Here is a 15,970-nt window from a genome sequence, read left to right on the forward strand (position 1 = left end):
GAGCTGACCATACTAGTGTGGATATTCGGTAAGGCTATACAATAAGAAACACGTAAAAATATTAATGGAAACCCTCTTAAAGTAGCAGTAGGCAGAGTATAAGTTTATTTTCTTATCCATGTGAAAATATGGAAAGCAATTTTCTCTATCTGGCAAACAACTGTGATTCTTTATCTTGTACCACAGGACTTATCTCGGACAGAGATAGATGCCAAAAATGATCATGTATTAACTCTGATAAGCTATGCAGGATGTGGTGCTTCTTCCCTTTTTTTGGGTATAACGATGGTGACATATCTAGCCTTTGAGTAAGTCTTATCCTTTGTCTTGTGTCATCTTTATTGTTTTAGCAACAATGATTTTTCTGTAACTAGCAGAATGTTCAGTAATATTTGTTAATGTGTTGCTCAGGAGGCAAGAGTGAGATCTGAAAGTATAAGTACTGTTTTATTTTGACCTCTGACTGTGGTGAAACAGGAAGGATTAAAATCCTTATATTTTGAGACATGCACTAGTCTGAACTGTTCAACAACTTCTGTGTTCCTAAATTTTTGTAATTTCCTAAATGGGTATTTTGTGGATATGGGTAAGATATCATGTCAAGAAACTGGAATATTCTCTATAGATAGATGGTACATTAGATGACACTAATAGTAAAATAGAAAAGATTATATTTCTGTTCCCTTTCTGTTGGTTGTTTTGGTGTTTTGTCCTTTTGGATAGGTTTTGTTTCAAACTTTATCCACAAGTAGCTCCTGGAACAATGGGGCTCTAGCCTTAGGCAGCTGTAGGTGTTTTTCTAAGACAGTAATATTGCAAAAACAATTAACATTTCATGCAGTAGTAGTAAAAATAAAAATTAAGTTAAATATCTCTTCTACTGAGTGTGAATAGCCTGGTAGGTCTTTCATGTATATAGAAGCTCTTTTTTTTTTCAGACTGAAAGTTGTGCTTCAAAAATAACCAAATGTTTTGATTCAAAATGTTAATGTAGATACAAATTACACTGCAGGAAGCCAGTTTATAATGTGTCGAACACACATTTATATTACCTGGTATTATAGAATGTACCCAGCAGAATTTGTGCAATCATAACCTTCTAACTTTCCACTTCCATTTAGAAAGCTGCGGAGAGACAATCCTGCAAAAATCCTGCTAAATCTTTGTGCCACACTGCTGATGTTGAACTTGGTCTTCCTGGTCAATCCCTGGCTGTCCTCATTCAACCAGCCAGGTCTCTGTATCACCGTAGCTGCACTCCTTCACTATTTCCTGCTTGCAGCTTTCACATGGATGTGCCTGGAGTCTGTTCACTTCTACTTGTCTCTTGTTAAAGTATTCAATATTTACATCCCAAAGTACATCCTAAAATGCTGCATTGCTGGATGGGGTAAGTAAGTGAATTTCTTTTCAACTTCCGTGCTTGTTACATTTGCTAAGATAGAGGCATATTTGCAAAAGTAAGTTAGGACACTGAGCTAGTAGAAATGTGGTGCTTGCCCTAAGCCTTAAGGATGTATTCTTCCCCTGGGCAGGTTCATCTTAAGTTTCTCCTGCTCAAGGAGACAGTAGCAGGAAGTGCGTGTTGCACAGTTATATGCAAGGAGGGCCAAAAGTTAATGTAAAGAAATGCCTTCCCTACTGATCCTGATCTGTACAGGAATGATTTATCATGCCAGTTAATATCAGTGCATGTGCCTGAGGAAGTACGAGCTGACCGCAGCCTGTGCCCCTGTGTTGGTGATGCACAGAGGTAATTCTGATCTCCCTCACCAGGCCTAGTGTTCTTAGCTGGTATCTATGCATAATTCCCCTGCAGGGGATGGATTTGGCTTTCATTCATGGGGACTTCACTGATTCACCTTTCCTCTAAGCACTTGGCGTCAAGAGACTTGTTAGGGAGAAACATGATGAAAAGGACCCAGTATGCTGGCTCAGTTATTAGAAAAGGTGTTATCAGAGGCAGTGACCTAGAGCAGAATTTGACCCACATTGTTTGGGTAGCCATTAGCCAAATGTTTTAAAACATTTTTTATGTTTTTGAACAGTGTGCAGCATATAATCATCTCTATCCTCAGATTTAATATTGCACATAATTGTTCTCAGGGGGAGCCATACGTAATGGGACTGGTGGCAGAATTTATTCTGAACAGAAGAGCCAGAACTGAAAGAAAAGTGGCAAATAGGAAGTGAATGGAAGAAAAGACTGATCAAACACTGGCTGGAAAATGTCTGTCTCTGTCAGATCTTAATGCAAAATGCTGTGGTCTGCGTATCTTTTAACACTCTGCTTTTTTGTAATAATCAGTTGGTTTTATTTTACCAGATTGGATCCCTTCTGGAGATGTTTGATCATTCACAAACATTTTGCAAACACAGATATTTTATGCCTACTCATTTGTAATTTACATAAATAAGGAGATTAATCCTGCTATGCCACACATTTAATTACACTCATTTCAGAAGGAGCTTTAGGAGTACAGTTTGATCCCAAGATGTACATGTGTGTGGTAATTACTCACCAGAAATATCTGACATCTTCCCATATTCTTTTTTTTTTTTTTTTTTTTAATTGAAATATTTCCTTTTCTCTTTCTTTCCACTTTAGGAATACCAGCTATTGTAATTATTATTGTACTCATTATAAATAAAGACTTCTATGGTGGTGGATCACAGTCTGAGAACAATCCGTTCAGCAATTTGTAAGTATAATATTGCAAATGTTTTGATGGTTTTCAAAGTATCTTAAAGATTGAAGAAAAAGCCTAGAAAATAACCTATAAACCTAGAAATAACCTAGAAAAAAGGCTACAACTGCTCTCTTGCTTTTGTCTTTTCTCCGCCATCTTAACCCTCTCCTTTTGGTGGTTCTGGTTGAGTGGATCTTTTTGGACTATGTGGCTAATATATGGAGTAACTTTCACTTGAGTGAACTGGAATTGAGGACAGGAAGGGATTCTTCCAGTTTTATGCCCAACTTGTATAGCTACACTTTTTCTCTCTAGAAAATCTCTCTTCCTTTACATGACAGTTAATCAGTTTGTTGTGACATTTGTATCTACTCCTGAATGTTCTAGATTTCTGGTAAACCCTAAAGGCAGAATAATTGCTCTAATATTTTTCACATTTGCTTAATTATTATTTTATTTTATTTATTTATCTATTTTTATGTCAGTTCACATCACTGTCTCTTTCATCTTTAAGAAACCTTTCATGATTTCAAATTCTTTTATTTTAATCATCACAACCTCCTCTCTTTTCCAGTGGGAAAACACTGGAAATTTCTTTCATCCTTTAAAAGGATTTTATAACATAGAGTGCGTCTGCTTAATTATTTTTTCCTGCTTTCTGTTGAGCACAATCTGATCACTTGGTGAAGATTACCTGGAATATTTGAATACTGTACCATCAGAGGGACAACACAGACCCATAACACCTCAGAGAGAAGACTGTTACCAGTCTTTAGCAAAAAAGTCAGCAAAACTCAGTAATTGCTGTACAAGGAAAAGCTAGCCAGTGCTTGTCTTTCTAAACTCCTAATTAAGTCATATTTAACTTGGTTTTCCTAAGGCAGTGTATCTTTTTGTGTGCACATTATTAATTTATGAAACATTTATCAAGTTTATCTGAATTTGGAAAATATTAAATTCTCCAATATATTAAATTTCTATAACATCCATGAAAAAGGCAACCAATTAGAGAGATTCTCTGAATGTCCTTACTGGGGGAAAGTAATGGGTGTTAAGGAATGCTCATTGCTAGGTATCAGAGAACCATACATGAGGATTATTTTGGAAACCAGGCTTCACTAGCTTCACTGTCTGCAGAATTCATTATCAAATGCATGCTTCCTTTTCTTGCAGTTGCTGGATTCAAGATAACACAGTATTTTACATCTCCGTTGTGGCCTATATCTTGTTAGCATTTTTGATGAATACAGCCATGTTTATCACAGTTCTCCTTCAAGTCCACTCTGTGACATCAAGGACACAAAAGAGACACAGATTCTGGAAGCATGTTTTTCTCCAGGATGTCAAAAGTGCCTTCAGTTTGATGTTCCTTTTGGGCTTAACTTGGGGCTTTGCCTTCTTTGCCTGGGGAGCAGTAAGAATATTTTTCTTGTATCTCTTCAGCATTTTTAACAGCTTGCAAGGTAATTTCTGAATGGAGTCTGGGTATAAATGCTACAGTTTAGGACTGTGGAACAGAAATGCATTTGTAATATTATATAATTCAGCTATGGGGGAAGCAGAGAGTTCATATAGCTTTTGTGTTATATTGCTTAGCTATTTCAGTAGGAAAGCTCTGTTGAAGTGAAATGACAGTATTGTTTAGATAGCATTGCTGTGATAGATATTACTGTTACAGACACAAATGCTTGCTTCAGAAACATGGGTCCCAGTAAGTGCATCTTTTCAGGAGCTGGTACAGTCTTTTTCATCTGGGAATAAAAATGGTTGCTGAGAATCTTCAGTGATTTTGAGATTATTCTTGTACCAAATGTGCAGGCAGCTCTCTCCATTACCCTTTCATATGCACAAATGACTTTCAGGTGTAATTCTGGACCAACACGATACTGGCCCCGAGGCCACCTCTCTGCCTATACATAACTTACTGTAACCTGGTGGCATACAAAAACATCAGAAAAGGGACAGAAGGTTGGAGAATCAACTTCAACAGTGTGATTTTTTTCTTCTTACTTCTTTAGGATTCTTTATTTTTGTGTTTCATTGCCTAATGAAGGATGATGTAATGAAGCAGTGCCAGGTGCACTTTTGTTGGAGGAGATTTAATCGGAAGAATTATTCTGGTAAGCATTAAGGGGTTTTGTTTAGCTTGGCTTGTGTCACATTTGTTCTACTTTAGGAAGTATGGTGTTCTTCTTAATAGTTTTCTATTATTTCTGCATTCAATTGGATGGTTTTTTTGGACTTTTTCCTCTTCCTTTAACTGCTTTTATGATATGATCATGAGGTGTCAGTATGCAGTGAAAAATGTAGCTTTCTGAAACAGATTCCAACTTGGTCACTAATTCTATATGTGCTGTTCATTGTTCCAGTGTGCGAGCTATGTGTCTGGTGGATTTCCAATTTTCACAAAGTTGAGATTCAGAAACTTATCCTGTATTAACACAAATGTACTGTGTCATGAGCATTGTGTATACAGTCCTGTGCACTGTGTGCTGCTGAGGAATATGTAGCTTTCCATTTGTGCTGGGGGAATTCAGCAAGAATGCTCTAAGCAGCACATGGTGTACTTTCCCTTGAGCATCAGCCAGCTCTGTGCCGTATGATACAATAAGGGTAAGACTGCCATTCCTCTGCCCGTGTATCTCCTGACTTCTTTGGCATGGCCTTATCTAAATGAGTATTACTGGACTTGATCCCTAAAGGGGAAATAGAAGACTGAATTGCTGGTATCCAGCCTTACCTGCACAAGTGTGACATAGCTAGTGTAAAACTTAACATCAGGAATTGTGCGTTATGCCACACAGAGACCAGTGCTTCAGGGCAGGTACAAGAAACAAGCCCGGAACTTTCTCCTCCCTGGCCTTTGGTAGTTTGAAATGTGACACACCAGGAAGAATTTCCCATACACAATTTTATTCCTGTGCCTTCTGCTCTCTGATTTCAGACTGGATTGGATCAAGTGCATCTACACCAAGGAATTTAAACCACCGACACCCTTCCCCAACTTTGTGGAATCTAAATTCCAATGGAACAAGCTCAACTTCGAGTGGCTCAGATTGCCTCTCTAGGACTTCTCCGGATATGAATTTTAGGATAGGTAAGAAAATAGACTAAATACTAAGGTCCATATGGTGACTGTCAAATTCCAACCAACGAAAATATATAGGAAAGCTTTCACTGCTTTGTCTATGCCAGACTTCAGTTTGGGGTTAATGGCTGCGTTACAGATGGCTTTTGCTATATGAAGGAAAGTAAGAAAACCCTTAAGATCCTGGTATGGCTTTTTTCCAAAAGGAGGGGAACTCTCAGCTTAGCTTCCATCCTAGGCACCTAAGAAATGTTCTACCCTGTGCCAGCTGGCTGTCATTCTCATGGCACCTGCTTCCAGTTAGGGAGTACTGTAGTCTATTCTATCTCATGCATTCCCCAAAATTTGGGGGATTACAGGAAACCGAACAAGACCTGCTGTGAGCCTGTTTAGTTCAGAAGAATCCCAGCAGAATATTTTGCCTTTCAAGATGGAGAAATTTTTGCAGAGATGCATTCTGAAAACAGAATTATTTTATAGGACTTCTGACCTAAGCACCAAACATTCCTAGCTGATTTTGGAAATATGCAGATTTCTGTTAGTTTCACGAAGAAGTTAAAGCATAGCTGTATTTGTTGAGTTGTGCATAGTCATGTTTCTTTCTAAATAAGTAAAAACAAATTAGCATCACTGAAAATTTTCCCCCATTATTTTCCCTAGCTGAACTTCATTACAACCCAACTACTATAACTCCAGAAGATAATGAGGCCAAACATCCTTATTCACAAAGAATATCATCCATGGATAAGAAGCTCCACTATCCACAGACAGCAAGATTTTTTCATTGATATTAAATTTGTTTTCTTCTGATTCTCTAATGATGGTTGTTTTTTTGTGGCATGTAGAAATAAACTTTGACCTAAATAATTACTTTTAATGTACAGTTATCACTCTGCACACAGTTATAGAGCTAAACTTTCTCATGATTCAACTACTTAGGCTTCAGTGGCATGACACTACTGACCTCTTAAGAATACGGTCCCCCTGCGTTTCTTAGATTAGCTGTCATATTAAACAATGACTGGAAACTTTCTCTTCCTTGTCATTTCACTTCTCACAGTCTGTCCTCAGTCATATTTTTGAGCCTGTTAGCTGGCTATCTCTGGCATAGATGTCTAGGTTCCTCAATGACCACGTTTCCTTGTTTTGTAAAATGGACTCTGACCAACTTACACAAATTGGACTCAGCTTTCCAAGATGTTCCTGTCAATTGTATGTTTTTGTTTTCATATGTATTGGCATTTCTGCCTTAGATTTAGAACTCTAAAGAGGAGTCTATCATTTAAATATTGGAAAACATTGCCCAGTACCCTAAAATGGAATGTAGAATCAAGAAAAATTGAAATTCCTACCTGTAATGGATATCCATTATGTATGATAAATGTATCTGATTACATCTCTTGAAAAAAAAAAAAAAAAAAGCACATAAAATCCTATCATTTTAGAATTTTGGAGGTGGCAATTAAAAACTTTACTTTTATGTGAATACAGCAGGAGGCAAAGTCCATATCATAACATCACAACAGTAGAGCATTAGAGGTTGGAATGAAACTGCTTGGCATTTGCTGCTGGTATCAGCAACCACTTCTGCCTTTGTTTGTGACCTGACTGCAGCTCACACTCAATGTCTGCAGCAGTCTCTTGAATAACTGCAGCAAGAGATGGATAAGATTTGTGGTTGTAAAAGAGGAAATTTGATCACAGTAGTGGTAAGAAGAAATGCACCATCCTGGCTACTGGGAGATGTAGCTTTCCTCTCTTACTGAAGAAGGTCTTTATTTCAACAAGTGTGCTTGAATCAGTAACGTGCCTGCTTAACCAAATGCTAGTTTCAATATTGAATGCCCTTCTCTATATCATTCAAGTGAAGATTTTTTGGATGATTGCTAATATAGTAAAATACTAACTGGTACAAATGGCAGAGAAGAAAAAAAAACACGTAATGGAACGTTGTCTTAGAGCTGGTATGTACGACAGCAAATACAAAAGGTTCTTTCATTCTGTGAATAACTCCCACACAGCAATTAGTGGAAAAGATGAATATTTCAATGTACAGTAGCTACAGCCAGCCTACTTGAAATTAGACAGACCACCTTCAGATCCTTGGCTTTCTGGGAGAAATGTTAGCATTAAAAACAGCCAAACAAGTTCCACCTAGTACACACTTGTTTGTAATTTGAAAATGTTTTTAATGAGGAGAAAAAAAAAAAAAAGAAATTTGGAATGAAATACAATTCAGTATGTTGGGCACGTGAACTATAATCCTCTGCTTGTGTTCCTTATTTTCACTAGTAGCATGAATGAAAACTCTGTTCCACAGCCTGCTGCTGACCATGGTGCCTGACTCCCCTTGTGCACTGAACCTGGCTGTGCCACCACCGGAGTGTCCTGCCAGGGTAAGGACGGAGGCTATGGTGGGAGGCCTTTGGGGGAAGAGGAACTTCAGTCCTTCCCTAAACCCCATTCACATCAATTTGCCTCTGTGGTGAGATCACCAAGTCTAGGTGGATGGACAGCTTGACACTGTTTCCTTTTTTCTAATTCTTCTAATTTCTAATTTTAAGGTCAAATAACACTGGAGTAAGTGGTATAGAGAGCACATGGAACTTCTATCGTTGCAAGTCTTAAAAAGCACTTACGATGCTAAGACAAATACCTGCCAGAACTGGTAAAAGCAAGGTTGATTTTGCCTTAGGGCAAAGAATGGAGTGCAAGACTTGCTGAAAGTTCTGCTACCTCTGTTTTCTGTTACTCTGGTTTAAAATAAAATGGCATCCAAAGAGAATCAATACGGAAGCAACATGAGATTGGCCAGGTCTGCATACTGTAATTGCTTTGTATCATTCCTGATAAAATATGAAACGTACCTTGATTTTCTAAAGCTTTTGCTAAATGCCTTAACATGCTTAAATGACCAGGAGGAACAAAGCTTTGGATAAAAGTGAGACATGCTAGAATACTTCAGACTGCCTAAAAATGGATGGAAATGCTGGCAGGTCACCGTGTGGTTCCTGCTTCAGAGGTGTAGGAGTGGGAAGAAGAGCAAGCAGCATGGCATGTAGCTATGTCACTTCTCAATTGTTGCTATTGATTTTTTTTCTTCTGTCTGAAAAGCAAAATCTGGAAGTAAATTTTTAAAAACCTGTCAACATGCTTATGTGAAATGCAAAGCTCTGTTTGTTCTAGGAAGGCAGTTAGCTCACTTCCACTCTCCATCATATGCCTAATGGCTTTTCCAGCTAAACAGTATATCATTTATGTTTCAAGCATGGCATTGTTTAGGTTGTCAGCCAGAATGAAGATGTGTAATTTTCTTTGGGCTGAAATAATATCTTCCGCACTGGCACCATTACATCTGCTCTTCTCCAATGTATCTATGCTGACATTCTGTCACAGAATTGTGCATTGATGTTTTTCACAGGGAGAGGACATGCACAATGACAAGTCTAATAAAAAATTGCTATGCACTTCTGATTCACATCCTGACAATTTCAAGTGACAGGAATAGCTCCTGCAGCTCTAGCTTGGAATAGGACCTGATGGCTTGAGGAGCGTTACCAGCACGAACGAGTCCTCTGTACCCCCTTTTGATTCTATCAGTTGTCTCTGTTCACTATCAGGAAAAACAGTATCTAAAAGCTCTTTTGATTTTTTAAGTTGTTCTCAGTTACTCCTAAATTGCTTATTTTTAGCCATACATACACCAGAAAATGCATGCTCTATTTTAAACTGATGAAAGAAGGATTTCTAAAAGTGTATTTATCTGTGAAGGCAATTATTTGATGTCAGATCTCAGTGAGTTGTTAACAATGGGTTAGACAACCCAGTTGCAGGCAAAACAAATAAAAAATGATAGTAAAATCCCCACAGCCTCTGTGGTGACTCAGAAGGACAAAACCCTCCCCACTCCCATCCTGCTGCTTAGACCAGCCCCAAGCCCTCCCACCCTTTGTACCAGCTAAGCCCATGCATTCAGACCCAAGGTCTGGTAGCTCACCCACGGGGCCATAGAGGCTTTTTATCCCTTTGCATGGACTGGTGGCTAAAGCTGACACCTGTATTTACAGCACATTGATATGATATGATAGATAGATATTAAATAGTGTGACAGTTAAAGGTCAGTAATTTTGTTTTAAGTTTCCTTCTGACAGTTTATGAATCTACAGTAACGGTTAGCAATATAGGTATGTACTTACGCCCAAGATGTAAAATTCTTTCTAAATTTAGAAGGCAGTTATTAGTGGGACATAGAAAGAAATGTCATTATGGGAAAAAAAATTGAGATTGAAAATCAAAATACTGGGAAGATAATTACCTATTGCATAATACTCTGTGCTTTTAACTATCAGAAAGTATTTCACATGTAATGGCATTCTAATTGTTTTAAATTAAATGAATCATTGAATGTTTCAAGGATGCCCAAAAGAATATGCTTGCTATATTATTTCATTCCCCGACTGTTCCCTTGAGGGAAGAAATTCAAAGATATGTTTTAATGTTTACTTTTCTCTCTTTTCTGACACTGGTATTTCACTTGCCATTCTCATACTGAAGTTGGCTGAGGAAACTCTTGGAGAGTGGCTGGAATGGGATGCAAGAGTGGAGAAAACAGGATGAAAGGTATTTGGAGTCATTGATGAGTGAGTGCCTTCGAGATCTTGTCACAGGCAGACTGAGTCCCACTAACTCTTCTGCACAGTCCGGATTTAGACTTAGCAACAAAATCAGAAGATATTTTCTTAGGTTTTAACCAACAAGATGTAAGTCTTGTTGCTGTGTTACTGAAGGCTGCTTTTGACAGTTCATCTGAACTGGCCTTCCACTTCATAATGTTGCAGGATGGGATGACATTTTTTTTGCTCCTAATCCTGCTGGTAAGTCTTGAGGCATTTGGAGGTGTAACTTGGCTACTCATCTTCAGTTCCAAAAGCCAGTTCCAATCTAACATTACTCAGTCTCGGTGCCTGTACAGCTCCACCTGGTCTTCATTTAGTATCAGCTCAGCACAGGTGACAGGGGATAGAGCCAGTAATAGAACAATGCATTTTTCTCACAAATAAGTAGTCTTGACAATGAGTGGTTAGACTCTAGTATGAATGTGATACAGATGACCAAATTGTCACTAAAGTGTCCTGAAAAGATATTCTTCTTTTTAATAGCTCCAGCTATGTTTTGCCTCCATCAGTTTTTGCCAAGGACACTGGGCAATTGTAAAAATCAAAATGCAGGATAGAGAAGAGTTCCCACATACGGGTGAAAAACATCAGATTGACAGGCATGGAAACCAAGCTCCTGTATTCACAAGTGAAGAAACACAGCATGGGCAGTACCTTATGTAACCTTCCATTTCCTGATGCTTGGTAGCTCCGAAATGAATGTCTGACAAGATGGGGAGAAAATGTTCCCTCTGTTTAAGGAGGGACTCAGATGCAGCTCACGGAAATGATTCATTCCACCCAGAGCAGAGCTGGAAACAGCCTTGGATTCGCTGGTAATTTGCTCTAAACATGGACTGCTGTCTCTGACAGCAAAACTCACTCTGGGTGTGCATTCACTCTTTCCCATTTAATACTTGCCTGCCTGGGTACTAGAAAATGGACTCAGAAGTCATATGTGTCATACAACCTATGAAAAGTGTCAAGTAAAAGCTTCATTCTTACTATTGACCTGAGACATGAGACTCTTTGATCCCACATCTTGGCATTATTTGTCATGCTCACGGGAATTTCAATTTAAGGGGAAGATACTAAAGGTGCAACTCAGATGCAAGTCAGAAACAAATTGCACACTCCCAACCTGCAGTCTCTATAGCAGGTACTCCTCTCCCAACACAGTGACATGCTCAAAATGAAAAAATGAGGAGCTATGGTTTTGCAAATACTGCAGTGCTCTTCAGTCATGTGGGCACAGTTCCCTTATAAGAGGAACAGCAAGATGTGCTGTGTGCTTGTAAAGAGTATACAGAAATTAAATTCAGGTCCAAGTATAATAGAGATCAGCATGAGAGGAGAGAATGGCGGTGAAAACAAAGCAGAAGTGTGTATCTTCCTACCATTATTATTATTATTATTATTATTATTATTATTATTATTATTATTATTATTATTATTATTATTATTATTATTATTATTATTATTTGTCATTAGCATAGCCAGCTCAGAAAACGCTAGGAAGAAAAATAAATTTCAGATAATATAACTGTAGTTATAGCTGTAAACTGTGGCTTAATAGCTAGATCTGTTAAAGAACTCCAGATTAGGACTACTTGATGGAGGAGCAAAAAATCCTCCTTCTTCACCTTTATGTCAAAATAATATAAGCTAAAAAAACAAAAAAAAAAAACAAAAAAAAACTGGACAACAGGACAACACTGGACTGTTGTCCTGGAAAGAAAAGATTTACATGGAACTCAGCAGACTGCTAAGCTTCAAATAAGTTTTAAAGGAGGGGAGTAAGAGGACTGTCCGTTGTGCAGCAGAGTTCTGCTCTGTTGTGAACAGCCTAAAATAATGGGTCTGCTGGTCTCCACCGTGCTGGGAAAGGGTGTGTGATGGGCTTTGCTCTGCTGGCCCTCTGTGGCACAAATGCCAACAGCAGCTGCCCAGGGAAGCTCCCTATGTCCCACCATGTTTGCACGGTCTGTCTTCTGCCTTGGTGCTTTCCCTTCACCCCTTTCACAATCTGAGGTGCTAATCTAGTACATCATATCCATTTTTTTAGCATGGCACTTCACGGCAGCTATTTGATGGTGTACTCACAAGGCATCCAACAGCGCTCCTATTATTGAGACTGAGCATTAGGGCCTTTTTGGAGTTCTCAGGATGGTCAAGCGGCTCATCTGTAGGAGAGCTCTTTAGCAGAGAAAAACCTTCTTAAGAGAGGATGCCATGACAGAGTCTACCAAAATTCAAGACTGACTCCACCTACTAGGACAGACAAGCTGTTCGGTATCTCTCTGTTGTTAACACCCTAAGAACATAAACGTCAGTTCGCTCAGCAGAGAGACTGAAAGATACATCAGCCAGCAATAAACAGATGGCAACACTGCTGGGAAATTCAATTAAAGCAAGGGTCGAAAATGCATTTGAGATATAGAAGAAAAAATAAGACAAATAAATAGCTTTATGGAGCACTGATACAAATAATGACCTAAGAAAGTGAGTTAAAATAAGCCTAAAAAGAACAGGTTCACAAATACAGCCATAGTTCCCTGTGCATCAGTTCTGAATTCCTACCACTCTAGCTACAAAGCATTTTGACATATTTGTGTAAACAACAATCAGCTCTGTATGACCAGTGTATACTGAAACAAAAAAAAAAATGTGTTGCACACGATAAGATTTTGGCTGCTTTCTCCATACTTTGGTTTGGTGCAGAGCAAATGGTTCCAAAAGAGATTTTTCTGAGTGGGTGACACTACACAGCACATGGAAATGACTTAAGTCAGCAGTCACACTGCATTAAAACAGAAAATTTGCATGAAAAATACTGCTACATGATATACTCTTGAGTGTTTTATTTGCACTTTTTTTCAGCATGGAGTTCAGAAGGAACATTCATTTTCTGTGAAACGCAGTACTTTAAACAATAGTCAGAATTACCCAATTTGCTTTTCTCTTAACACCAGAAGACAAAGCTGTAAAATAACATTTTACAGTTGTTTACTATTTAGAATAAAGATGTCATTCTCTTCCTTTTAAGCTGGATTTTCAGATTCAAAGTCATTGGAATCTGTATTAAAAATGTGGTGTTTTTCACCTTGCCTGGTTTCTACCCATGAGACCAATGAAGAGCACACAAGAAGTGTTGAACAGAAACACTGAAATTCTACCATCACTAACAAACTGTGTATCTGATGTTTACTATCTGTCTGTCAGTTTTCCTGGATTTCCTTGGAATTTTCCTGGATTTTCCTATAGAAGATGATTCTATGTGGTTTTTCAAAATAATGTTTTTCACCTCCTGACAGTCAACTAAGAACATCTTATGTTCTATAAGGAGAGGACCTCTCTGATGAGCTAAAGTCTGCAGTAATACAAGCACTGTAGGAAGAATTGTGAGAAACAAAAGAGCTTCCTTCTGCCATATTCCACTAAGGAGGCAGAAAGTTGGGGAAAATATATTCTCTCAATAGTAAGAGAGAAACAAGTAGAATTTCATGCTGCTGTGAAGTTGGTTAGACATATGTACCGTGCCCTATTAGAGAGAGAGTGGGAAAAACGTTTTTGTGCTTCCAGGTAATGCAGGCCTCACAGTGTGAAGCGTCAGACAGAACATTCAGGTTCAGGTAGTTAAATTTAGGTTCTGTTATGAATAAACAGCACACAAAATGTCAGGAGTAAACAGAATTTTAAGCCCTTGCGCCTTTCTGGGGTTGCTTTCATCTGTGACAGATGCTAGCAACCTCAAGAATTTTAACTACAGCTTGTGAGGTCTGTCACCTTTCCTTTCATACCTGAATCATCCCCCAAGCCAAACACTGGGAGCACCTCATAACTCAAAAGTCTCCAGTCCTCTGGGTTCTCTCTTACACAGAAGGATACCAGTTTGGGTCCTCTATCTTGCTGTACAAAATCAAGGGGCAGATTAAACTGAGTTATGATCTCAAGTTGTCAGCCTAAATCTGATGGGTCTGAAAGCTCTGGGACTGCACAAGGCTGGGAATCTATGCTGCTAACTGAACTTTGCTACATCAACCAACCTCTTGTGCAAATCTAGGTAAGTAACAAGCTTCTTTCAGCTAAATTGCAGTTTTAGTCAAACACCTGATATTTAATTCAGATGTTGCCCTTGAGCATTCAACACTTGGTGGATAACAATTAGTTCCTAATGTTTGCTGATACCCCACTTCTCCTATACAGGAAATCTAAACATTTTATGTAAGTATCTGACATTAAGCTGTCACAATCTGCTACAGTTGCCGAACTCTGTATTAAATATAATGCACAGTACTACACTGGTGTGGGTGGACAACATAATCGGGCATCCTCAAAGACACCTAAATCTGTGAGCAACCTACATACTGTGCCTGTATAAAAGGACATATTATGGTTGATCGTGACAAGAACTTTCTTCTAAAAGCACTTACAAAAAATGTAATTGGAATGTTTAACCCCTACACCCTTTCTGTATCAGTGATTACTTCTTCCATCTGGCCATAGCATAGGTCTACTTGCATCACTGCCTAATAACCATGTCATAGTTGTGCTTTCAAGGCTTGGGACTGGGATTTTTCATATTTAGTACTTAGATGAGGTAATTTGAATGAAATGAGCTTGATTTGTGTGTTTATGTATGGGTATAGCTAAAGATAGTGGACTTGGCTGTAAGATGGTTTTTGTGATTGGAGCAGACTACTTTATTCACTCCAACATCGCAGCTGAAGAACAATCTGGAGGAAAAAATACTCCAGCTACTGATCTTCATTTTCAAGACATAAAACCCAGCCCTTTTACATCCTTTCCTCTTTCATTATTTACAAATAAGATTTTGACTTTCTTACTTTCAGGAAATTTAGCCCAATAGGTCACATTCCTCATACCTTAGTTTCCACTAATGTTAATCAGGGGTTCATCACAGACTACAGTTTCAGATCAGACTGTTGACTAATCTAAAGATAAGAAAGCCCATAGTAATAACACATGTGATTGAGACAGCATCATGAAAAGTTGTTTTTTTCTCTCAAAAGACTTGAATCATCAGTTGTACCATTCAAAGCCTATAAATACACGGACTATTGCAAAATAGTGGGCTTCTGTACTGCAACTGTCTGTAAGCCTGTCCAAGCTTCAGCAAACTTCTTTGTTGTCAATGGGACTGTTTCAAAGGAGAGACCTACATTTTAATGTAAGTTAATATAAGTGTTAGCAGCGTTAGCCATAAATTTCTATCTTATGTTGCCTTCAGGAACATCACTGCATTTCATTTATGGAAATACTAATTAGAATGTAGTTGATTACAGGCTTTCTCTAAGGCTTTTTTTTTTTTTTTTTAAATGAATACTATCTATATTTTGAGAATTTTTGTCTGTCATTAGGTTATACTTTACAGTTTTATGTTAAATTAGTATATTCTATGCTTACCTGTATGTTTTATGAAACTATTTCAGGTTTTAATTTTATTTCCTTTTTAGAGTATTTTGAAAAAAATATTAACAAACATTTGATAGGTACTACATGAACTGTAATAGCAC

General features: G+C 38.1%; 1 protein-coding gene across 3 annotated transcripts in view; it reads left to right on the plus strand.

Annotated features, from left to right (window-relative positions):
* The window catches only part of ADGRG4 (adhesion G protein-coupled receptor G4), a 30,987-nt gene extending 24,339 nt beyond the window's left edge, over positions 1–6,648 (plus strand). For all 3 annotated transcript variants that reach the window (XM_013103584.5, XM_072042975.1, XM_021275257.3), the window contains 7 exons: positions 187–308; positions 1,122–1,390; positions 2,609–2,702; positions 3,864–4,153; positions 4,709–4,810; positions 5,635–5,787; positions 6,439–6,648. In XM_013103584.5, the coding sequence (XP_012959038.3) occupies positions 187–308; positions 1,122–1,390; positions 2,609–2,702; positions 3,864–4,153; positions 4,709–4,810; positions 5,635–5,787; positions 6,439–6,566 (1,158 nt within the window). In that variant the 3' untranslated portion in view covers positions 6,567–6,648. The remainder of the gene's footprint in view (positions 1–186; positions 309–1,121; positions 1,391–2,608; positions 2,703–3,863; positions 4,154–4,708; positions 4,811–5,634; positions 5,788–6,438) is intronic.
* Positions 6,649–15,970: the final 9,322 nt, after the last annotated feature.

This window comes from Anas platyrhynchos, chromosome 10, assembly GCF_047663525.1.
Source record: "Anas platyrhynchos isolate ZD024472 breed Pekin duck chromosome 10, IASCAAS_PekinDuck_T2T, whole genome shotgun sequence".
Classification (NCBI taxonomy): domain Eukaryota; kingdom Metazoa; phylum Chordata; class Aves; order Anseriformes; family Anatidae; genus Anas; species Anas platyrhynchos.